Source organism: Aethalodelphis obliquidens, unplaced genomic scaffold (assembly GCF_003676395.1).
Source record: "Aethalodelphis obliquidens isolate GAN/ISIS:26980383/991018 unplaced genomic scaffold, ASM367639v1 scaffold11, whole genome shotgun sequence".
NCBI lineage: Eukaryota > Metazoa > Chordata > Mammalia > Artiodactyla > Delphinidae > Aethalodelphis > Aethalodelphis obliquidens.
In genome coordinates, this window is record NW_020837955.1 from 20,465,111 (window position 1) to 20,487,924 (window position 22,814).

General features: G+C 39.9%; 3 protein-coding genes across 5 annotated transcripts in view; 2 read left to right on the forward strand and 1 right to left on the reverse strand.

Moving 5' to 3' along the window:
* The first annotated feature begins 200 nt into the window (after window positions 1-200).
* Window positions 201-14,366, forward strand: TAF5 (TATA-box binding protein associated factor 5). Of its 2 annotated transcripts, XM_027112491.1 has the most exons (11): window positions 202-800; window positions 2,710-2,947; window positions 6,184-6,499; window positions 7,274-7,437; window positions 7,545-7,680; window positions 8,377-8,497; window positions 9,249-9,378; window positions 11,092-11,256; window positions 11,999-12,176; window positions 12,805-12,982; window positions 13,309-14,366. In XM_027112491.1, exons 1-11 carry the CDS (start codon window positions 242-244, stop codon window positions 13,524-13,526), a joined length of 2,403 nt encoding a protein of 800 aa, XP_026968292.1. In that variant the 5' UTR covers window positions 202-241; the 3' UTR covers window positions 13,527-14,366. The 2 variants fall into 2 exon arrangements, with proteins under 2 accessions (XP_026968293.1, XP_026968292.1); XM_027112492.1 differs by lacking the exon at window positions 11,092-11,256 and having other exon boundaries at window positions 201-800.
* On the reverse strand, window positions 14,351-19,673 carry ATP5MK (ATP synthase membrane subunit k). Its single transcript, XM_027112493.1, has 4 exons — window positions 19,504-19,673; window positions 15,994-16,089; window positions 15,819-15,911; window positions 14,351-14,454 (listed from the first exon to the last, which is right to left on the reverse strand). The coding sequence occupies exons 2-3, from the start codon at window positions 16,078-16,080 to the stop codon at window positions 15,822-15,824; spliced, it is 177 nt and encodes a 58-aa protein (XP_026968294.1). The 5' UTR covers window positions 16,081-16,089; window positions 19,504-19,673; the 3' UTR covers window positions 14,351-14,454; window positions 15,819-15,821.
* Window positions 19,674-19,731: 58 nt separating this feature from the next.
* PDCD11 (programmed cell death 11) overlaps window positions 19,732-22,814 on the forward strand; it is a 41,869-nt gene continuing 38,786 nt past the window's right edge. For both annotated transcript variants that reach the window (XM_027112494.1, XM_027112495.1), the window contains exons 1-3: window positions 19,732-19,854; window positions 21,180-21,298; window positions 22,285-22,416. In XM_027112494.1, coding sequence (XP_026968295.1) covers window positions 21,191-21,298; window positions 22,285-22,416 — 240 coding nt within the window. In that variant the 5' untranslated portion in view covers window positions 19,732-19,854; window positions 21,180-21,190. The remainder of the gene's footprint in view (window positions 19,855-21,179; window positions 21,299-22,284; window positions 22,417-22,814) is intronic.

The following is a 22,814-nucleotide window of genomic DNA, read 5'->3' on the forward strand; positions in this document are numbered from 1 at the left end:
GGTCTATAATAAACGTAATTACTATCGGGCAAAAGCACAAGGCAGTCGCCAACTCTCACTTCCTGTCTTTTTGTCACTCACTTTTGAAAGTTGCTCTTGCTCCTATTCCTTTTTCTTCTCCTTTCTCGCCCCTCCTACTGCCGTAAATGGCCCTCCAGAGCTGTCGTAAAATGTTCCTCCCCGCCCTCCATGTGGCGAAAACGCAATCACGCTTGACGGCGCAAGGTGGCTCAGCCGCAAGATGGCGGCGCTGGCGGAGGAGCAGACGGAGGTGGCGGTCAAGTTAGAGCCTGAGGGACCGCCGACGCTGCTACCTCCGCAGACGGGGGACAGCGCTGGCGAGGGTGGCGGCGGCACAACCAACAACGGCCCCAACGGCGGCGGTGGGAACGTTGCGGCGTCGTCGTCGGCCGGCGGGGATGGTGGGACCCCCAAACCCTCGGTGGCTGTCTCCGCCGTTGCCCCGGCGGGGGCGGCCCCGGTGCCCGCCGCTGCTCCGGAGGCCGGCGCTCCCCACGACCGACAGACTCTGCTGGCCGTGCTGCAGTTTCTACGGCAGAGCAACCTCCGCGAGGCCGAAGAGGCGCTGCGCCGTGAGGCCCGGCTGCTGGAGGAGGCAGTGGCGGGCTCCGGAGCCCCGGGAGAGGCGGACGGCGCCGGCGCTGAGACGGCTAGCGCGCTTCTTAGTCGGGTCACCGCCTCGGCCCCCGGCCCTGCGGCCCCCGACCCTCCGGTCAGCGGTGCTTCGGGGTCCGCCGCCGTCTCGGGCTTAGCGACAGGTCCTGCGGCTCCGGGGAAAGGTGAGCCGCGGGGTCCCGGCGAGGCAGGGCCGGCACGAAGGGGAGCGAGCCGGGAAGGCAGAGGCTGGCAGGCCTGCACCTCTGCGGGCTTGTTTTGAATTTCCTGGGCCCGCCTCTAGGGCCACATGCCCGCCCCTTTCCCTGGTGCGCCGGCTGCGCAGTCAAACCCTCTTCCGAGCTGTCAGTTCCAGCGAGAGGCTGTGGAGAGCTGTTGAGCTGAGGGATGTATGGGGACGGTGGGCGCGAAGAGGCGGGGACTTCAGGCTTTTGGTCCCTTTCCTCTCATTTGGGCTCTTGAGCCTTGGGCAGGGATACATTAACACTAGCAATATTTGTACAGTTTTGTACTAACGTACTTTTACTATAAATACTTTATTATGTATCTTACTTTTCTCAGTTCCACTGTGAGGTAGACAGTACCTCTATTTTAGAGATGAGAAAACAGACTGAGAAAGGCCAAGGGACTTGCTTTGGACACACAGCCAGGGAATGATGAATACAGTGTAGCCAGTCTTTCTCAAAATATAGGCTAAGTAACATTGGTTTTAAATCTTTTAGAGGAATGCAGATTCTTGGGCATCACTTCAGACTTAGTGAATCAGACCCTGTGCAGGTGGAGTCTGGGAATCTGCGTTTTAAAATAAATGCTTCCAAGGGGTACTGATGTAGGGCAAAGTTTGAGAATCATTCACTTAGGAACAGGCGTTGGGCAGACCTGAGTTCAGTTTCTGTCTCTATTGCTTTTACTTGTGTGATGCTGATTGTTATTCTTCCTAAGCTTGAGAGTTTTTTTCCCCTCTCTATTAAATGGGTTATTGTGAGATTTAGATATAATATATGTAAAATATCTGGCACTGATAAGTTTATGCTTAGGTATCCATCCCTGACACCTGAGGCTTCCCCCCTCCCCTTTTGTATTTATGAGACCTAACTTTGCAGCGTTGCCAGAAGTGAAGTATGAATATGTAGCATTGTAACCCATAAGTGGAAATGTATGCAAATGTGATTGAGAGGAATGTTTTGAATGCTGAATTTTGTGAATGAACTATAAGATGGATGAATTATGTTGTTGGTTATTTTGCTGTAATCTCTCATCTCTTCAGAAACTTGACCTAGTTTTTAGATTGTAACTCAGAAACCAGTAGGGAGGAAAAGAGGCCATCAGAGTAAACTTCTAAAGAACTTCTCTAAAATTTGTGCAGTAAAAAGCATAACAGTACTATAATTGCAACTTAAAAATTTCCAACAAACTCTGATTCGATTGACAGATGTATCATTGTTTGGGATAGAAATATTACAAATAAATACTCATGCTTTTTGCCTTGAAATAATGGTTATGGAAATTGTTTTAAGCATATAAAATAGATTTGCCTTTTGGAAATATAAATAAGGCAAGTCCTTCCCACCATTAACATGCTTATATTTTATAGGGAGTGATAGATGTACATCTATGAAGGTAACAGGATAGGATGTGTTGCTGGACAGTTACAAAATATTTAGGTAGTTCAGAGAGCTGGAAATGTTACTCCAGGGCATAGCTTGGTGGTGGTGGGTGCCATTTGCACTGAGCCTTGAGAGAAGATTAAGATAATTGTTTGATTTGCACATACCGTGTTTTATAAAATTTGTCTTTAAAATAAGGTACCTCTAGGAAAAATACTGAATCTTTCTGTTATTGATTTGAAAATTTTATTTTAAGATATGGACAAACCGAAGGAATTTTGGATGGGTGACTGAAACAAAGTGAATCCCATTAAAAGATTATGTGATTGAGTTGGGGAAGAGCGTTTGAGAGGAGAAGGACAAACATCTGAGAAACAATTCACCTCTGGACCTTAGCAAAACAGCCTTAGTCTCTTGGTGCATGTCAGGTCACTTTCCTGAAAGTTATTTTTCATTTTTTAAACAGTTGGAAGTGTAGCTGTGGAAGACCAGCCGGATGTCAGTGCCGTGCTATCAGCCTACAACCAACAAGGAGACCCCACAATGTATGAAGAATACTATAGTGGACTGAAACACTTCATTGAATGTTCCTTGGACTGCCATCGGGCAGAGTTATCCCAACTCTTTTATCCCCTGTTTGTACACATGTATTTGGAACTAGTCTACAATCAACATGAGAATGAAGCAAAATCATTCTTTGAGAAGTATGTGAATTTATGTATATATATAATATGTATATATAGCTATATATATATAATGAATACACGCATCTGTAACTACACAAATGTAAGACTGCAACTCAAAAAGTACTTTATGAAGGAGAGGTACCTGGTGCTATGAGAACCTAAAATGAGGGATTTGATCTAGTTGCAGAAGTCAGGGAAGGCTCCCAGAGGAAGTGATGCTTGAGGTAGGATCTGAAGATTGAACAGGAGTTAACCAGGGGAAGAGAAGAGGGAGAAGCATGTGTGCAGGAGAAGCTCTGTGGCAGGAAGGATCATGGTAGGTACAGAGATGAAAGGCAAGTGTGGCTGGAGCAGAGTGTGAGGGTGGGGTGTGGTACAACAGGAAGCTGGCCGGTTGATTAGGGGCTGGAGCAGGCGGTTCTTGGGCCATATTGAGGGTCTTTGTTTATCCTCAGAGCAGTAGGAGGTTGTATTGGATGGGATTAGATTTGGCTGAGATTCACCGAAAAGTCAAAACAAGAGTGGCATAAATAAAAGTTTATTTTTACTTTTATCCTAAGAGCAATATGAAGCTGTGTTAGGATTAGATTAGACTGAGAGTGACTGGACCCCAAACAGTAGAGACTTGAATACGATAAAAGTTTATTTCTCTCTCTCATGAATGTAGGCAGTCTAGGACTGGTATGGAGTCCTTGATTATCAAGGACCCAGGCTCTGTTGATTTTATAGCTCTGACATCCTTGTCATGCATTTTCCACCTGTGGTACAAGGTGATTCTCTGGCTCTAAGAAATCATATCAGTGTTACAGTCAGCAGGGAGGGCACACATCCTTCCTGGAAGTGACATATATTTCTCCCTTTTTTATGTCATTAGTCAATGGCCAAGGGAGGTAGGAAATATGGTCTTTACCTAGGTGTCTATGTGACAGCTAGTATTCAGGTGTTTTATTGTGGAGGAAGAAGGAAGAAAATGGATATTTGGGGACAGTGAGACATCTTTGCCAGAGAAGTCATTGAAGGACCATGTTATTATTAGATTTACATTTTGAAAGGACCTTTATGCAGTGGGGAGAACAGATGGTGGGGGACAGTGATTATAGATTGACCATTTTGGGGGTTATTGTACTGGTTCTCAACTGAAGGTAATATTATGCCTCCTTCCTCTGGGCTGTTTGAAACTGGAGGTGATTTTGGTTGTCGTAATGACTAGGCTGGAGGATCAGGTGTCTTAGGGATTCCAAAAGTTCCAATACGTGCAGGTAGTCCCACTTAGCAACAAATTGTTTTGCCCCAGATACTAGTCGCAACCCTGTTGAGAAACACTGGACTAGGGTGTGATAGCGTTGGTGAAGGGAAGTAGACATATTCCTGAGGCACTTGGTGAGTGATTGGATATGGAGGTGTAAGGGAGATGAAAGTATAATTGATAATCCCTAGGTTTCTGGCTCCCCTGGCTGGATAGGGGTGCTCTTCACTGAGGTAGAAAACCCTAGAAGAGGACTGGTTTTGTCAGGTTGTAGAATAATCTTGAGTTCAGATTTGTTTACGCCTTTGACTTATTTAAGAGATGTCAAGTTGATAGATGGAGGATATATAAGGCTCTGAGCTTAGAGGAGAGGTAGGGACTGGAGCCATAAATTGGAGTGTGTGCAATATTGATGGATAGGGATGAGACTGTCTAGGAAGGAGCATGAAATAAGTCAATGGGAGGGCTAGGCCTGGACCTCAAGGAACTCCAGCATTTGGTGTAGAAGAGAAATAAAAGGAGTAGAAGAGATGACCAAGTAGAAGAGATATAAAAGGAGAGGCCAGAGAAGTAGGAAGAAAACCAGGAGAGTGTTAAGTTATAGAAGCCAAAGAAAAGGAGTGTTTAAGAAGGAGGCAGTGCTTAACAGTTTAAATGAGAGCTCTTTGGTACAAGCAATAGACCCAGAAGCTAGAACTTGTCAGGTAACACAGGTAGTGGTAATAGAGGAACAGTAGAACTCAGGACTCCTGGCTTCTGTGTCATTATATTCATTCATTATTCTACAGTGCCTAATAGAAAGTATATAAGGCAAATGTTCTGTAGCTCAGTGTTTCTGAAAGAAAAGATTATGGCTGATGGTGACAGAATTTCTAAGCTAATTTTTCTTACAGTACTGTCATCAAAAAACCTTCTCTTCCAGTCTCATGGTGTAGCCATCTCCTCACATAGGAAGCTGGAATATCATAGGGGACTGACTTTCTGTGTCCTTGTCATGGACAGTCTCAGCCCTTGCCAGGACCCATGCTCAGATGAACTTATTGGTGGCGACTAATACAACACCAAGAGGCTGAGATTTCTAATTTCATTCAAATCTTAGACAGAAACTCTTAATTCATGTCTTGATGAGTCATAATAGTGTAGCACAGGTAACAGTTTAGGAATCTATTGGCTATGTGTCAGAGCTACAGTCCTAATATCTTATGTTTAATTTGTTTTCTAAATGTTTTTGCATTGCTTGCTGCTCTTTGTGAGTGTCAATATATGATCTTTACATTTTATTTTATTAGGATAATTAAGATTTGTAGAAACAAAAGTACATTTAAATTTAGTAATTGTCACCAAGGCTGAAAGCTTTATTTAATTGCCTTTGGTAATGGTGAGTAAATGGGAGTGCTCACTGTTTGATATCAACACGTTTGTTCTTTAGTCATGTTATTAAAGTACGGATATTTAATCTTTATATCTGGTATTAAGAATATGCGAAATCACTAAAAATGATGGGTTTTGTGAGAATGTCATGTGTTGATTATTGTTGAGAGGCTGGGTGATAGGTACACTGAATTCCTTATAATAGTTTCTACTTTTGTATGTGTTTGAAATTTCCCATAATAAAAAGTTTTAAAAAGTGAGTTTTGAGAGAACATAAAATTTAGTAGAGCAAAGTTTCTAACATTTTCAAATGTCTACCAATGGTGGCATTCAAATGAGACTGTCTGCCAATGGTGGATAGCTTATCTTTCATTCATTTATGGTATTTATTTCAAATTCTCTTAAAATGTTTATGATGCGTTTATTTCATTAGAGAATTAAATTGGTCATTTTTAGGATGAATTCAGAACTGAATTGTAATCATTTTGAAATGCGTTACTTCTTATCCTACAGCTTAGTCCACGATTATTCAGACTACTACGTTGAAAATATTCTGGGATGTTTATAAATATATGGGGGAGAGGCAGATCCCTTAACGATTACATTGAAAAATGACTTTTTAAAATCACTGAAACAGGTTCCATGGAGATCAGGAATGTTATTACCAGGATGACCTACGAGTATTATCTAGTCTTACCAAAAAGGAACACATGAAAGGGAATGAGACCATGTTGGATTTTCGAACAAGTAAATTTGTTCTGCGTATTTCCCGAGACTCGTACCAACTCTTGAAGAGGCATCTTCAGGAGAAACAGAACAATCAGATATGGAACATAGTTCAGGAGCACCTCTACATTGACATCTTTGATGGGATGCCGCGTAGTAAGCAACAGATAGATGCGATGGTGGGAAGTTTGGCAGGAGAGGCTAAACGAGAGGCAAACAAATCAAAGGTATGGGAATAAACCTAAGAACTATATAATGCAGATTATGAAAAATTGTAGCATTTCCATCTACATAATTTACACATTTTTCTTATAGCTAGTTTGGGAATAATATTACACTGTATACTAAGTTTCATGTTCTAAGGATGATGTATATATTAGTGAGAATTTGGGAATGGATGCATTTAACAGAACCCTGACTACATTGGCAGAAACAAGTAAGAGTTTTTTCTCACATAAAATGAATTAAAGCAGAAGGCCCTCCTAGGCTGGTGTGAGGGCTCCACAATGCCATCAAGGACCCTGGCTCCTTCTACTTTCTGCTCTGCCATCTTCAGAATGTGGCTTTCTTCATTGTGCTCACAGGTGGCTATTGCAGCGCCAGCTTTGCATCTGTATTCCAGGAAGGCAGAAGGGGGAGGATGAAAGACATACCTGCTGAATCTCTCCCTTTTTATCAGGAAAACAGTATTTTTTTCTAAAACACTACCCAGTATATCTGTGTGTACATCTATTGGCCAGAATGATATTATATGGCCATTGTATGGCTTCAAGGGAGCCCGGCAACAGAAATGATTTTATCTGAGCATACTGCTGCTCCAACAAAATCAGGGTTCTGTTAGTAAGGAAGAAGGGGAGATTGGCTATTGGGTAGACAAGTACAGAATCTGCTTCAGGATATACATGACCCTGTTGTAATTGTGATTCCTCCTATCAAGATATGAAAAGGATGTATTAATGAACAAAAAAGTAATTTAAAAAATTGGCTCCTTTGACTTGTAGGTATTTTTTGGTTTATTAAAAGAGCCAGAAATTGAGGTGCCTTTGGATGATGAGGATGAAGAAGGAGAAAATGAAGAAGGAAAACCTAAAAAGAAGAAGCCTAAAAAAGATAGTATCGGATCCAAAAGCAAAAAACAAGATCCCAATGCTCCACCTCAAAACAGGTGAGGAAAAAAACCTCAGGAACATGTGTGGAAGTTTAAGACAATGTTATAGATGGTTCAAGTTATTTAATATTCAGAGTAATTTCCAGTCTGTTTTTCTTTCACAGAATCCCTCTTCCTGAGTTGAAAGATTCAGATAAATTGGATAAGATAATGAATATGAAAGAAACCACCAAACGAGTACGCCTTGGGCCAGATTGTTTACCCTCAATTTGTTTCTATACATTCCTCAATGCTTACCAGGTTGGTAATATGATTTGGCACTTTCTGGGAGAAAATTAGGAGTCATGAAAAACAGTGATTACCATTAAAAGTAACTTAGATGTCTTAACTAAAACGAAGATTTCTTCTTTAAACTCTTGATATAAATATGGCTTAAAGACAGCAGTTAGGAAAGGAGAATTGGACATTGCTCAGAATAGATAGAAGGCAATGTTTAAAAGACCTTTAGCGACTTGTAGGTACCAGAATCTTGCTTGTATGTGTCCTTCATTTCACTGATCAGAATTCTGCTAGGCTTTGAAAAAGGAGGAAGCTATGTGGTTCATCTCTCTTGAACTTAAGTACTTATGTAAACTTAATATTTTTTATTAAGAATTCTTCATATCTTTATGTCTGTAAGCCTCTATAGACATAAGGCTTTATAATAGGCTGCTGAGGATATATTTAGTAAAGTGCAAAAATGATTAACATTTGCTTTATATGATGCACTCCAAATTCAGAGGGCAAAAAGGGGTAAATGACATGTTCTCAAAGTAAGTGCTTTTGAACAGTTGATTTCAAAGGAGAATGAAATCTCAAATGATCTTTTATATGAGAAAAATAGCTATCATTATATATTTTCTAAGATGTGATTATAATTTTTTCCCTAAAACAGTATCATTTAGTGTGTGTGTGTGTGTGTATATTATATATACATATATATTTTTTAATTGGCAGGGCCTCACTGCAGTGGATGTCACTGATGATTCTAGTTTGATTGCTGGAGGTTTTGCAGATTCAACTGTCAGAGTGTGGTCTGTGACACCCAAAAAGCTTCGTAGTGTCAAACAAGCAGCAGGTAACTGACATGACCTGTCAGGATATAAGCTCATTGTTAGTTTACACCAATCTTGATTCCAAGAAATATACAGAAGACATTGTGATCTTAGCAGAATTTCACTTGATTTTACTTTAAGTCAAAACGGCTAATAACATTGCCAACAGTGAAAAGTGCATTGGAGTGGCAATCAGGAGACTGGGGTGCTAGTCTGGTTTAATTTCACTGGTCCTCAGTTTTCTCATCTGTAGAATGAGGGCATTAGGCTAGAAAACTCCCTAAGGTTAAAAATCTAACAGTTTATGATTGTTTGCTTGTGAATTAAAAAAAAAAAACCTTTAAATAGTGGGAGAGTACTTTCTGTTTTAGCCATAAAAATGGCTAAAATGAACTAAGACCAGGGTTACATTTTAAAGAAAGTTTCTTGCTAACTGTATTGTTAAACAAGATAATACATTTTCAATAATTTATTTTAATATTTCTGTAGTTTCCTTTTGTGAAACATGGTGATATAATGGATAAATTTGAGTTTCAGCCCTAGTTCCAACACTAAATAGCTGTGTGCACTCTGGCATATTATTAACTGTTCTGAACCTCACTTTCTTCTCTTATACACTGGGATGATAGCACCTAATTTAGAGGCATTAGCACAGTGGTTGGTATGTAGGAGGAACAGTTCAAATGTTAGTTCTTCTCCTGAACTGTGATGTAATTGCCTTAAAATGTTTTAATGAATGTACTTAAAAAAATTAACATTTCTGAACCATTTTAGATCTTAGCCTCATAGATAAAGAATCTGATGATGTCTTAGAAAGAATCATGGATGAGAAAACAGCAAGTGAGTTGAAGATTTTGTATGGTCACAGTGGGCCCGTCTATGGAGCCAGCTTCAGTCCAGATAGGTAAAATACAAACAAAAAAATTAAATACTGCTGTATTACATTGAGATTATATGAAAGTTAACTACTGGGAACATTATGAGAATGTTGGGGAAAATTCCTTTAGAAAAATCTTGTGGTTGCCTATCATTCATTATCTTTTTTTAAATTTTTTTTTATTTATTATTTTTTTTTGTGGTACGCGGGTCTCTCACTGTTGTGGCCTCTCCCGTTGCGGAGCACAGGCTCCGGACGCGCAGGCTCAGTGGCCATGGCTCACGGGCCCAGCTGCTCCGCGCCATGTGGGATCTTCCCAGACCAGGGCACGAACCCGTGTCCCCTGCATCGGCAGGCAGACTCTGAACCACTGCGCCACCAGGGAAGCCCCATTATCTTTTATTATTACTATTTTTTTGTAGAGAACTATTTTATTATCCTTTAAAAATTTTTTTAAATTCATTTTTATTGGAGTATAGTTGCTTTACATTGTTGTGTTAGTTTCTGCTGTACAGCAAAGTGAATCAGCTATATGTATACATGTATCCCCTTTTTTGGATTTCCTTCCTATTTAGGTCACCACAGAGCACTGAGTAGAGTTCCCTGTGCTATACAGTAGGTTCTCGTTAGTTATCTATTTTATACATAGTAGTGCGTTATCTTTTAGCATCTTGCCCTCTGCTGATTTATCTTGGGGTACTAGTGTATAATACCCAAATTTACAGAATCAGGATACATAGCTTCAGTGTCTGCTGGTTATAAAAATCAACTTTAGTTTTGTGTAACTCCAGTAGGGGTTGAATTGCTTCTTTGGGTTCTTTCTTTGGGTTTTGTGGCTACTGCTGTCTTCTGTCATCTCCAAATTCACAACAGATGACTGATATTAAAGGCATATTACCTATCAATTGAAGATTTATCTTTGTATAATCAAAAGAACTAAGAGAATACTGAAAAGGGAATTTGAAAGCCACAAATATGTGTTTGCCTATTTTTCATGATCTCTAACATTCTGTAGAAATGCAGGGAGGGTATTTTGTTATCATAATACCATCTGTATCTTATTTTATAGATAATAGCTTTCAAACCATCAAGATTTTTATCCTTATGAAACTTTGAGAATGAGGATTTTTGTTATTTTATAGGATTTAGCCAGATGGTACATTTTTACTTGAGGGAAACTTCTGATTTCATTGAAAACCATAGTACTTTCTGAGTAGTTCAGCTTTTCTGTTCATTCCTGAAGAAGGCAGAGTATTATTCTCGCGTCTATAGTGTTTTTTGTTTTGGCTTTTTTTTTTTTTGGTCCAAAAGATGTTTACTTTTAAATTCTTACACAACTTTTACAGGATATGAAAATAGCATCTCCATTTTAAAGTAAAAAATTAAGTTTTAAGTGACATATCGCATTTCTTAGAAGCCTTTCTCAGGTGACCTTATTTGATCATACTTTTTGTCATTACCTCTTCGGTATTTTTTTTTTTTCGAAGAACTGTGATTTTCCTCTTAATAGATGTTTTTAAAATAATCTAGCCTCATTCAGTAGGTGCTCGGTAGATGTAGAGTGTCACAGCTAACATTAGTACTTTCAACTCTTGTTATCTACTGTGAATTTCATGTATAAATTAAAAGTGAGATGTAGCATGTCAGTTAGCTATGTTTAATATATACAAATGTACAGAGAAACTGGACAGGTAACTAAGTTATTCTAGGAATCGAATGTACTACCTTCTCTTCTCTCAGGAACTACCTGCTTTCCTCTTCAGAAGATGGAACTGTTAGATTGTGGAGTCTTCAAACATTTACCTGCTTGGTGGGATATAAAGGACACAACTATCCAGTGTGGGACACACAGTTTTCTCCATATGGATATTATTTTGTGTCAGGGGGCCACGACCGAGTAGCTCGGTAAGAACATTATGAGCTTAGGACTGGGCCTATTCAAGGAACAGAATGGTTTCTTGTTGGGAATTAGAAACTCCAGCCAAACTCATTTTTGCTTGTTATTCAGGATCACATTTTGAGAACATCAGCATTTATAGGTCCTTATTTGAAAACGAATTTGGGACAGGAATATTACTATGTCTGCAATTATGTCTATACCAAGAGTCCATGCCCTCCCCTTCCCCAACCGGATGCTAAACCTTGTCTTTTAGAACCACTGTGAGCACGTTTATTTCCCTGTCATCTCCTTAGAAGTTGAGGATGAGGTGTCTTGGGTTAGAAACTAATTATGTGGTGGCCAAAACTAGGGAAAAATACTCTTCTATAAGTTAGACTAGGAGTTGGAGTGGGGGGTGTACATACAGAGAACTAAAGGATTATAGAATTAAAAATTTTTTGTACCGTGTCAATTAGTTTTTCTTAAGAATGTTTAGGGAGTTCCCTGGCAGTCCAGTGGTTAGGACTCTGCGCTTTCACTGCCGAGGGCACGAGTTCAATCCCTGGTCAGGGAACTAAGATCCCGCAAGCCGCACTGCGGCCAAAAAAAAAAAAAAGAATGTTAGGTTCAGTCATTCCATCTGCTTTCCCTCAGGTAACTACTGAGTGGGACCCATTTGGAGCTAACAGTTCACATGGTTGTTTCTATATTGATTTTGGCATTTCACAGTTAACTAATTACCTTGTTTTCAATAATTTTTTTTAAAAGGCTCTGGGCTACAGATCACTATCAGCCTTTAAGGATATTTGCTGGCCATCTTGCTGATGTGAATTGTACCAGATTCCATCCCAATTCTAATTATGTTGCTACGGGCTCTGCAGACAGAACTGTGCGGCTCTGGGATGTCCTGAATGGGAACTGTGTAAGGATCTTCACTGGACACAAGGTATTTTATACCTTCATTATTCCAGCGCACAAGGTTCTTTTGAGATAAAAATAGTTTAAAAATTAACCAGATGGATGGACCTAGAGTCTGTCATACAGAGTGAAGTAAGTCTGAAAGAGAAAAACAAATACCATATGCTAACACATATATGGAATCTAAAAAAAAATGATTCTGATGAACCTAGGGGCAGGACAGGAATAAAGATGCAGACGTAGGGAATGGACTTGAGGACATGGGGAGGGGGAAGGGTAAGGTGGGATAGAGTGAGAGAGTAGCATTGACATATATACACTACCAAATGCAAAACAGGGAGTGGGAAGCAGCTGCACAGCACAGGGAGATCAGCTCGGTGCTTTGTGACCACTTAGAGCGGTGGGAGGGAGGCGCAAGAGGGAGGGGATATGGGGATATATGTATACATATAGCTGATTCACTTTGTTATACAGCAGAAACTAACACAACATTGTAAAGCAATTATACTCCAATAAAGATGTTAAAAAAAAACTAACCAGTGACACATTTTAAAGATACTATTCGCACCACTAAACTTTATAATTCTAACTTTTGTCTTATTTTCTTAGGTATTTTTAACCCTATTTTTGATTCTTTCCATGGACTTCTTTTCTAGGGACCAATTCATTCCTTGACATTTTCTCCCAATGGGAGATTCCTGGCTACAGGAGCAACAGATGGCAGAGTACTCCTTTGGGATATTGGACATGGTTTGATGGTTGGAGAATTAAAAGGCCACAGTGATACAGTCTGTTCACTTAGATTTAGTAGAGATGGTGAAATTTTGGCATCAGGTAAATGACTAGATATGGCTTTGTGGTAAAGGGTCAATGGTATATTTAAAGGAAGCACTGAATGACCATTGCAAAATTAAGTCCTGCTGTTTTCTAAGTTTTGCTTCTCCTTAGCCACGATTCCAGATTGTTACCCTATATGTATGTTGACTTCTCAGGTTAAAACTACTGCTTGAAGTGCTTCTTTAGAGGGAATAATAGTTATTAATCAAGTTCAGATTTTTTTCACCAGAAATAAAAAGTAAATGCATAAAGCATACTTGACAGAATCTCAGAATCTAAATAAGGCAGATGCTACTAAATGGTTTCCTTTGATTTCCCCTTAGGTTCAATGGATAATACAGTACGGTTATGGGATGCTATCAAAGCATTTGAAGATTTAGAGACTGATGACTTTACTACAGCCACTGGGCATATAAATTTACCTGAGAATTCACAGGAGTTATTGTTGGGAACATATATGACCAAATCAACACCAGTTGTACACCTCCATTTTACTAGAAGAAACTTGGTTCTAGCTGCAGGAGCTTATAGTCCGCAATAAACCATCGGTATTAAAGACCTTTGGAAGCTACTGTTTGAAAAAGGGAGACTAAAAGCAAATACCTCAGTGATTAATATTTAAGCTACAAAGAATGTTTTGTCTATATGGATCTGGAAGTATGCTGCTTGGAAAATCTGAACAGGATAGTTCCACATTTCTATAGCAACCACATTTAACTAATTTCCGTTAGTTGAATAAGAGGTATTATGTTCATGGAGGGGACATTTATGGTGCTTTGGATTTTGTGGAAACTATGCATCGCCTGTTCAAATGCTATTTTAATTTATTATGTTTAGAAAAAAATCAGTTGATTTCAGTAATTCATCCTGCTTCAAGGTTCAAATTGAGTAATATAATACCATCCTGAATTTTAGCTGAAGAATTCTATGAGCATGTATGTTCCTGCTGTAAAAATGTAGTTACTGTATGGCACTCAAGTACTATGTTAAATGATCCACTACCATTTTTGCTTGGCTCATGATTAGTGGAATGTACGTTAACTGGGTAGGGTGAACTACAATTACTTTTTGAGAAATAGATGAAGTACAACCATCCATTGACATCTGAATTTATACCGGTTGGATTGAGTGCACGCAAACACTATAAACCAGGTGAAGAAATTAACTTCCATGTTCTACTTCAGCTAAAATGGCTACATACAACCTAGTACACTTGAAGTCAGACATTTCAATTGCTTACCTCCAGTACTGAGCCTTGCTTTGGGAAACTAAAAGATTTAGACCAAGTCACTGCCAGTTTTTTGCCTTTGTTGCATTTTGTACAGTTTTTATATTTTTGATATCTTGTAAATAAAGACAACCAGCTTTTCCAGGTTCATAATTTATTGTACAAATTGGGTATCACATGATGAGCTGACATTAGCTTCTTCAGGCATGGGAACTTAACAGATGACGTACAGTTGAGAATCCTATAAACAAAACAAAAATTGTTTAGACACCAATGTGTTCAACTCTACTTTTAAGACATTCAGTAATTACTAGTACAAGACTATCCGTGAACCCCCCTGAAATTGAATGCAAATTCATTAGATTCTCAAAGGAGTCAGTAACCCCCCAAAATTTAGGTGTCTCTCAGCTTAATACAATTTAACACTCCCCCTTTAACAAAAGAGCTGCCAATAATTCAGTATGATGCTAAATGTATACCATTAGAAAAGCCTAGTACATAGAGTAACATCTTTTTTCATAAAGTAGTATTTTAAACAGTAGAAAACAAGGAGGGTGGTATTATCCCCATTGTAAAAACAAAGTTAGGAGGAACCTAACATGAAAAATTGGGCAAAAAACTACCTGTTTGTCAGGAACAAGCCATGGACCACTGCATTCTGGGATATGCAGTCAGTCCCTTAAGGTCAATAGTTTTGTGACTGGAAAAGTTTTTAAGAGGAGAGGAAAAAATTTTCTGTCATGGAGGGCTACATTAGATAAAGATCTGGGTTTTGGGTTTTCTGCACCTCATCTACCACCAACACAACAAATATTTACTCAAGCAAGGGCAAATGGGGGTTGGGTGGCACTATAAGAAGAAAATGAAGTCTAGGGGGATTTAAGGAAAAGACAGAATGGCTTACATAAAAATTGAAACTAGCAAAAACCAAGATATATTTGCAACTGATTTAAAAGGCTGGTTAATAACTATTAAGAGAGCTTATACAAGAGAGAGAAGGTCTTCACAAAGATAAAGTCCCAAATGTTAAATGAGAAGAACACAGAGAATGTTAAGAAAAATACAAGTGGTAAACAAATGGAAAAAACATACAACTTTATCAAAAAGAAATTATTTTTACTCCTCAGATTAACAAAAATCAGAAACTGATGTTATTCAACACTGCCTGGGGAAGAAAGCTAGGCGCCCCACAACCCTCTGGGAAAGCGCTTCACCTTAAGAAAACAATCACAGATACAAACACTTCATGCTCAAAGGCATTCATTGTAATGTTATTTATATTAAGAAAAAATTCTAGTAGGAGACATTTCCTCTGTGAAATAAATCATATACCCATGAGCACTCATGCATTCAAATTATAGAGAACATGCATGTTATAAGATAAAATTACAGATACGGATCATAGCCACTGGAAACCAAACAAATATATTAAAAAAGAGCTAAACTGAAATGTTAACGAAAATTGTCAGGGTAATGGGGACATGGACAATATTTTTCTTTTTTCTTGATTGTAATAAATTTTGAACAATATACTTGTATAGTGGGGGGGGACCCCTAAGATCAAAATGGCAAAGTTATATAAAGTTTTAAATGTTAATTTCTTACCATTTATGTTGCTTTCACAGCTGGAGTTTTTTTAGACCTTAACTTAAAGTATAAAACTATCAAAGCGATACCTCCATATGTGGCCAGTACACACTGAAAAAGAAAGGAAAAAGTAAACGAGTTGTTGTCACATCTTATTCTAAAACAACTGCTTAAAGGTATCATTAATACTTACATTCATTCTCCCTGTGAGAGTGTAAGAGTTGAAATATTTTTTGATACCAGTGAATTGGTACTGGGCATCAGTTTCTGGACCTGCCATGATTTCAATCTTTTAAAAAAAGAAAGAAAGCAACAAATTGGTTTGGATGCAATTTAAAAGAAAAAAAATTTTTAATTAAAAAATCCAAAAAAATTCATTGCATATAAATGTTGTAAATTTTATGTATGCCTCACCCAACAAAGCAGCAGCAAAACGGTGGAAAAAACCTTGCTGATAAGAGAAACGTTTGGAAGGAGGACTTTATCTTGGTTGTTATCACACAACACTCCAGAATATATATCAAATCACTCAGCACAGGAAGAGAACACAGTAGTCTTTAAATCCATCCTCTGACTCAATATTGGTTGATGTTTTCATTCCTGGCTCTATCTATACCACAGTACACTGTACCTGGAATTAATCAGTTTTAAGACTAGCTGAAAGCTGGAGCTTGTGATACTTTTCAAAGTTCCTCAGAGGGGTAACCACCAACTAAACAGCTCACCTTGCAACCCCTCTTTTTACAGTTTTTCTTATAAATTTAGGACCTCCATGGGAAGGGGGAGAAGGGATCATTTACTAAATGGAGTTGATACATACTAACTATTGATGTGTGTGTGGGGGGAGCTGAAATCCTTACTCCTTACACCAAAACAGATCAAAAGATTTAAATGTAAAAGTGAAGCCAAGATATCCTGAAGAAAACATGGGCAAATATTTTAATCATCTTAGGGAAGGGAAAATATAAAGGTGGCCAAACGCAAAACGGTAAAACATACATCACCTAATGATCAAAGATGTAAAATGAGACCAATATTTAGCCATCAGACTACAAAGATAAATTTATGATAATTAGCAGTAGTAGTGGGAATGTGGGAAAATAAGGATTCTCTCTGTTGCCTGGAGGGAGTGTAAACTGGTACAACCTTCCTAATATGCAATTCTTCTGCAACAGCTATCAAATTAAAAACTTAGCATACCCTTTTACCTAGCTGGTTCATTTGTTTGCCAGAAATTTATCCTTATAGAAATATTACAAAGTAGAAACGTATAGTATGGTTCAAGGATGGTTAAATGAAATACAGTTTATGAGAATAATAAGAACTAGAAGTCCGTCTACAGAAGACTAATAAGTGATGGTTTTCACTGAAGAAAACAGAATGCATGGAGATCTTTATATATAGACATGGAATGATGTCCCCATGCACGCAGATCTTTATGTACTGACATGGAAACACGTCCCAATGTCATGTTAAATATTTAAAAAATCCTATTTCTGGACATTATAGAGCACATCAATGGTTCTCAAAGTCTGGTCCCCACACTGTCACTATTCATGGCAACTTGTTAGAAATGCAAATTCTCAGGCCTATTTAATCAGAAGGACCTGAGTCCCAACAATCTGTTTTAATATGCCCTCTAAGTGATTCTGATGTATGTTAAAAGTTTGAAAAACACTGCAGTAACAGAAACAAAACGAGATGCTTATTAGTAATTATATTGGGAAAAAACCCTGAAAGAATATACAGCAAACTTTAAAACGGGGTTACAGCTATAGAACCTATGTATTTCACAAAGGCGTATATTTCTTTTATAATAAAAAATAGTAAAGGCACATTCAAAGGTCACCAGAACAACACTCGAAAATTCGTCTGTATGACCGCCTATCTACCACGACCGACGCCACGCCGAGTCGATTGGCAATATAAACGAGCCGGTCGAGGTCCGGTCGAGATTGGTAGGCAGTGGCAGTGACTCAGTTGGCTCTTGATGAAATGGAAGCGGGAGAGACCTGCGAGGAAGTTGTTGCTATGGAAACTGGCACTCTCCAGTTTACCATTCAAAGGCCTTCACGTGCATAGAATTGGCAATGAAACTTTGGACAAATGACCTTAATTTTGAAAACTGTTTCAAGAAAGTTCTTGTAGCAATGAAGGATTCCAAACTTCCCTGGGCCACCTTAGGGGCCTTGGCCAGTTCAGGCCAAGTAGGAAAATCTCCATTAAAAGAAATCTTTATGATATAGCTTTCATATTAATTGTTTTATTTTAGTAAACTTATTAAACACATGCTTTCCCATTCATCTTCAGAACAGATTTTTGGATTCTCACAGTATCAAGTAGGTTTCTCGGAGAAACCCTACAGAAAACAAGGGCTTAACTTTGTCCAATTATTAACTGATAATTCCCACTACCTTGTGTTTAACAAACATTTTCAGAAGGTGAAATGGTGTCCAACTGAAACAATATTAAGGTGCTTTAAACTTCTCTCCACACAATATGGAAGGAAGGCTGATGTTTCCAATATTACACAGAGGACTAATTCTGACCGCAGGGAAAGGCACAGTACAGGAACTGCAATTTAGTCTAGGTTGTAAAGAAAGACTCTTAAAAAACGCTGAGATGGAGGGGAAACAGATAAACTGGAGCAAAGCCTGCAAGCACTTGGGTCTGCTTCCTCAGCAAACTGCAGGTTACTTTTGGGCAAACATCAGGAATCCTTGTGTTAGATGGTACTTTGTGGAATAACTGAACTGAAACTTGCTTTCCTTCTGAGTCATACTTCAGTTTAGAAAGACATTAATGAAAAATACCTAGACTAAACTGTACTAATTGCTAAACTGTAGCCTATGGCAAAGTCTAAGCGACGGGGTCTTCGCTTGTTTCTAATTAAGCGGCGAACTGCTATTAAATATAATTAATCTTTCCACGCCTCTCTTCACCTGTAAAATGGGCACTTCAGAAACTACCCTCGCTACTTTTTTTCTCGGTACCGCTGTTGTGTCGGACCGGACACCTACCTGGATTGGTGAGATGACGCGGTAAAGGAGGCAAAGACGAGGGAGAGCCGCTCACGTACCAGAAGCAGCCTCTTGCACTTAAAGGAGTTTACAGCTCTCTGTTCTGCCTACCTCCTAGGAAAGGCCTTCCCCACTGATCGAACAGATTGAAATCTAACCCGCTTATCGCGGGCTCGGCGAAGCGCAGAAGGCGGGCTACACTCACTCGCGCTTGACAAAGGCTGCAGCGCAGCTAAAGGAGGCCTGGCTGGACAGCTTCCTAAGCACAGCTCAGTGCAAACAAACTGCTTTGGGCATACAGTGGGAAAGAGGTTAACATGACCAGAGAGGGTCAGAAGCCCGAGTTCTCATCCAATATTACGTCACTGGGTGACCTTGGGACACTCCCTTCGCTGCGGGCCTCATTTCTCTCCACTGGAAAATGCATTCTAAAGGCCTTTATAAACTGGGGGAAGGGGGCCTTTACCTCGCACCAAAGCTTCCCAGCCACCGTCCGAACCCTCACGCCCGGCCCTCATTTTCTCTAATTTCTTTTCCATTCACCATCACTCTCCCCGCCCCCCACGTCCCCCACCCAAAGCGAAGACCTCGCGATGTGCCCGGACCAGGAAACGGTCGGATTCTAGGCCAGCCCCACAAAGCGGAGCCGCGAGGTCCGAGCCCGGGTTCCCCTCCACACCCACCTTCCAAAACGCACAGACCCCGCTGCAGGTGTCCTTCAGCTGAAGAAGCTGCTCCTCTGCCCCACCGGAAGAAGCCACCTCCCCCGCAAACGTTCAACGGGCCTTACGGATTCGGCCCTCTGTGCCGACTGCCTACGGCTCTAAGTCCCGCCCTTCCGCTTCCTGTCTCTAAATCTCTCTCCCCCACCCCACCCCGCCCTATAGGACTCGGTACCGCATACTAACGGAAGTGGGCTTTGAGCCCGCCCACGCTTCCGGAAGAGCCGAGTTGGGTTGCTGGTGTTCTAGACTCCGCGTGTGTGATTACAGTGGCTCGGCCTCCGAAGTAGAAGTGCTGGCGTCCCGGGGCTGGTGAGTGGGGGAAAAGGCGACAAGGGTGGAAACTTCGTGGCTTCCAGGTCTGTCCCAGGACTAGGTCCTCTGGATCCCTGCCATGCACCCGCAGTGCCGGGTGAGTGGTTGGGTTCCGAAGCCGGCTCTGCTGGAGTGGTCCCTGTAACGTCAGAATATGTCCCCAGGAAGTAGCTCAAGACCCTTCTTTGTCGCGGGATCAGTTTACTCTTTGAAGCTTCAGTTTCACCTTGTCTGAAATGAGATTAAGGGTCAAATGCCTAGCAAACTGGACGGCATTGCTTGTTCTATTTCTACCAAACACATCCATTCCTGATTCCAACTCCTAGGCTCCCTCTAGGTCTTCACCTCTTTCACAGTCTCAAGCCTTTTTAGATTCCTGTTCCCAAGTGTCTCTCAGAACCAACCCCTCCTATTTTCTATTCTCACTTATACCTATTCAGTAGTTCTGGTTCTCATGATTTCTCTGTTGTACTGCAGTTGAATCCTTGTACCCGGTGTACCTTCCTTCAGTCCTATCTCCCTGTCCAATCTATAGCCTGAAGTATATATATATTTTTGTTACTGTTCTGTCTTTCCCTCTTCTTAAGGCTCTGACTTGCCAAAGTGAACGTTAATCTATTCACACCTGATGAAAGATCTGACACAAAAAGCCCAACGTGTCTTTTAAAATTTAACTCCAATTATTATGGTTTATTCACCTTGTAATCTAGTTGAACAATTCTTCAAAGAAAGGCAAGAGCAAGCTTTTGAGCAGCTTGACAGACATATTGCTGGCGCTTATCAAAATAATTGTTTTTTTCCTATTTCCATGCCTTTTCTCGTATTCCTTCTGTTTTTCCCTTTCCACCTGTCAAAATTTTATTAATCTTTTAACATTCAGCTCAAAAGCATCTTTTTTAGGAAGCTTTCCTCCTTTGCTGAAGCCTCATTATTTCCTACCTCCTTGTTGATAGTTTATAATCTGATTTGTATTTTAGATCCTTTGCATAATTGTTTTATCTTCTTAAAAATGTGCGTATTCTTTGAAGGTAGGGGGTTATGTATTCATCTGTGTATTTGTGACTTAACTGAAGCTGCTTAATGATATTTAATACATTGAAACTAACTTCTTTTGCTGGAGAAAAATGTGTAGACTTGTGGTTTTGAAGCAAAGACCTTTGGAAAGATGAATTATGGATTATCTGTTGCCTGGCATCAAACCATCCATTTCTTAGTCCTGAATGCTGTCCAGCACATTGGTGCTAGAAGGCTCTATCTCTTGCCCGTTGATCACAACCTTGACACTAAGGATACAACTCACCAATTCTTTGCATTGTTTTTAGGACACCCAAACATGGCAACCATGGAAGAAAGCTTCCCCCGAGGGGGTACAAGAAAAACCCACAAATCAGAGAAAGAGAAAGCTTTCCAGCAGTCATTTGAACAAGACAACTTATTTGATGTAAGTGGTGTGCTTTTTTGATAAGACTCACTGAACACTTTCTCTCTAGTGTCCTTTTGGAGAATGAGCCTTGTTTGAGAATGTGTGGTTTTCCAGATTGGATTCTTGTTGAAGTCAACTTTTATAAATTAAACTTGTTAGAGAGTCCATGCCACCACAAGACTATATCCTTTGAAGCATGGCATTTAATATTTGAGTTTGCAGTGCCGTTGTTTCTTTCTTTCTTTCTTTGGCCACGTCACCCAGCTTGTGGGATCTTAATTCCCTGACCAGGGATCCAACCCGCGCCCTTGGCAGTGAAAGCATGGAGTCCTAACCACTGGACCACCAGAGAATTCCCTGTTTCTTATTCTTAGAAACTTACCATGTTGATTAAGGATGGAGAGAAAACAGTTTGATCACTGCATTTTGGAATGAGGTCCTTGCTGTGTGAAGCGATCATAATTTGCAGTAGAATTTGAAATCTTCACCTAGAGTAGGTTGCGCTCCAAATGCTAGAGGGATGGTAACTAACACTTGATTGTATGGTCTCATGTCTATTTTATGTAATCTTTCCAACTGTACTGTGTAGTAGAGATCATCATTCCATGGTGAGGAACTGAGGCTCAGAGAGGTTATATAATTTAGCCGAAATCACACAGCTTGTAATGATGGGGATAGAAATTTAACTTGGGTCTTCGTGACTCCACCTTTTATTTTCTTTCACTGTTCCAAATTGCTTCTCCCAGCGGGGAACCCCAGTGCTCATCCCAGTCAAGGGAGGAAGAACACGGGAGAGAAGGGGCTTTGAGAACAGAGCTCAGATTTTGGTCAAAGGGAGAATTGCTGTTAGAACAGGAGATTGGCGTTGAGGCAGGAATTAAAGGAACAATTGGGAGTGGGGTGGAGTAGAAGGGAAGACAAAGCAAGGTGACAGATGACCTGAAGTTGGAGGGAAAGGCCAGGATTACTGGTTTTTATTCTTTTGGGTCTTTTGCCCCCTTTAGATTTCTACTGAAGAGGAATCCACCAAAAGGAAAAAGATCCAGAAAGAGCCAGCAAAAACAAAAAAGTTGAAAGTTGAAAAGAGAGAAAGCAACAAGTTTGTAAGAGAGAAGTTTGAAATCCTTAGTGTGGAGGTTTGTCAAAGTTTTTTTTTATTTTTAACATCTTTTTTGGAGTATAATTGCTTTACAATGGTGTGTTAGTTTCTGTTTTATAACTGGTTTTGTTTTAAACAAACTCTCTGAGTTGCTTAAGTCTGTATATGTTCTTCTTCCTTTCCTTTTTCCTTTTTTCCTTCATTCTTTTCATATAAATATGTGTGTGTAGCTTATGTCTTTAGAACTTCTTCCAGTTTTGTTCAGAATTGAGCATTATTTCCTTCAATTATTAACCAGTGCCTGTGATCATGTGTTGTTTTTTTAGTTTTTCTTTTTAGCTGCTGAGTCCCTCATCCCGCCGATGCCCTCATGGAACTTGTGTTTTAGTAGAGTCATAGGTTAGAACTGGCAATAGCTTTAGCAATCACTCTAAT

What these genes read in the sequence shown, in the direction of transcription:
- TAF5 (XM_027112491.1), top strand. Translation starts at nt 242, where the DNA reads ATGGCGGCGCTGGCGGAGGAGCAGACGGAGGTGGCGGTCAAGTTAGAG. An exon ending in GCAAAATCATTCTTTGAGAA is followed by an intron (nt 2,948 to 6,183) that starts GTATGTGAATTT and finishes TCACTGAAACAG; the next exon opens with GTTCCATGGAGATCAGGAAT. An exon ending in TAGTGTCAAACAAGCAGCAG is followed by an intron (nt 8,498 to 9,248) that starts GTAACTGACATG and finishes GAACCATTTTAG; the next exon opens with ATCTTAGCCTCATAGATAAA.
- ATP5MK (XM_027112493.1), bottom strand. Translation starts at nt 16,080, where the DNA reads ATGGCAGGTCCAGAAACTGATGCCCAGTACCAATTCACTGGTATCAAA. An exon ending in CTCTCACAGGGAGAATGAAT is followed by an intron (nt 15,912 to 15,993) that starts GTAAGTATTAAT and finishes TTTCTTTTTCAG; the next exon opens with TGTGTACTGGCCACATATGG.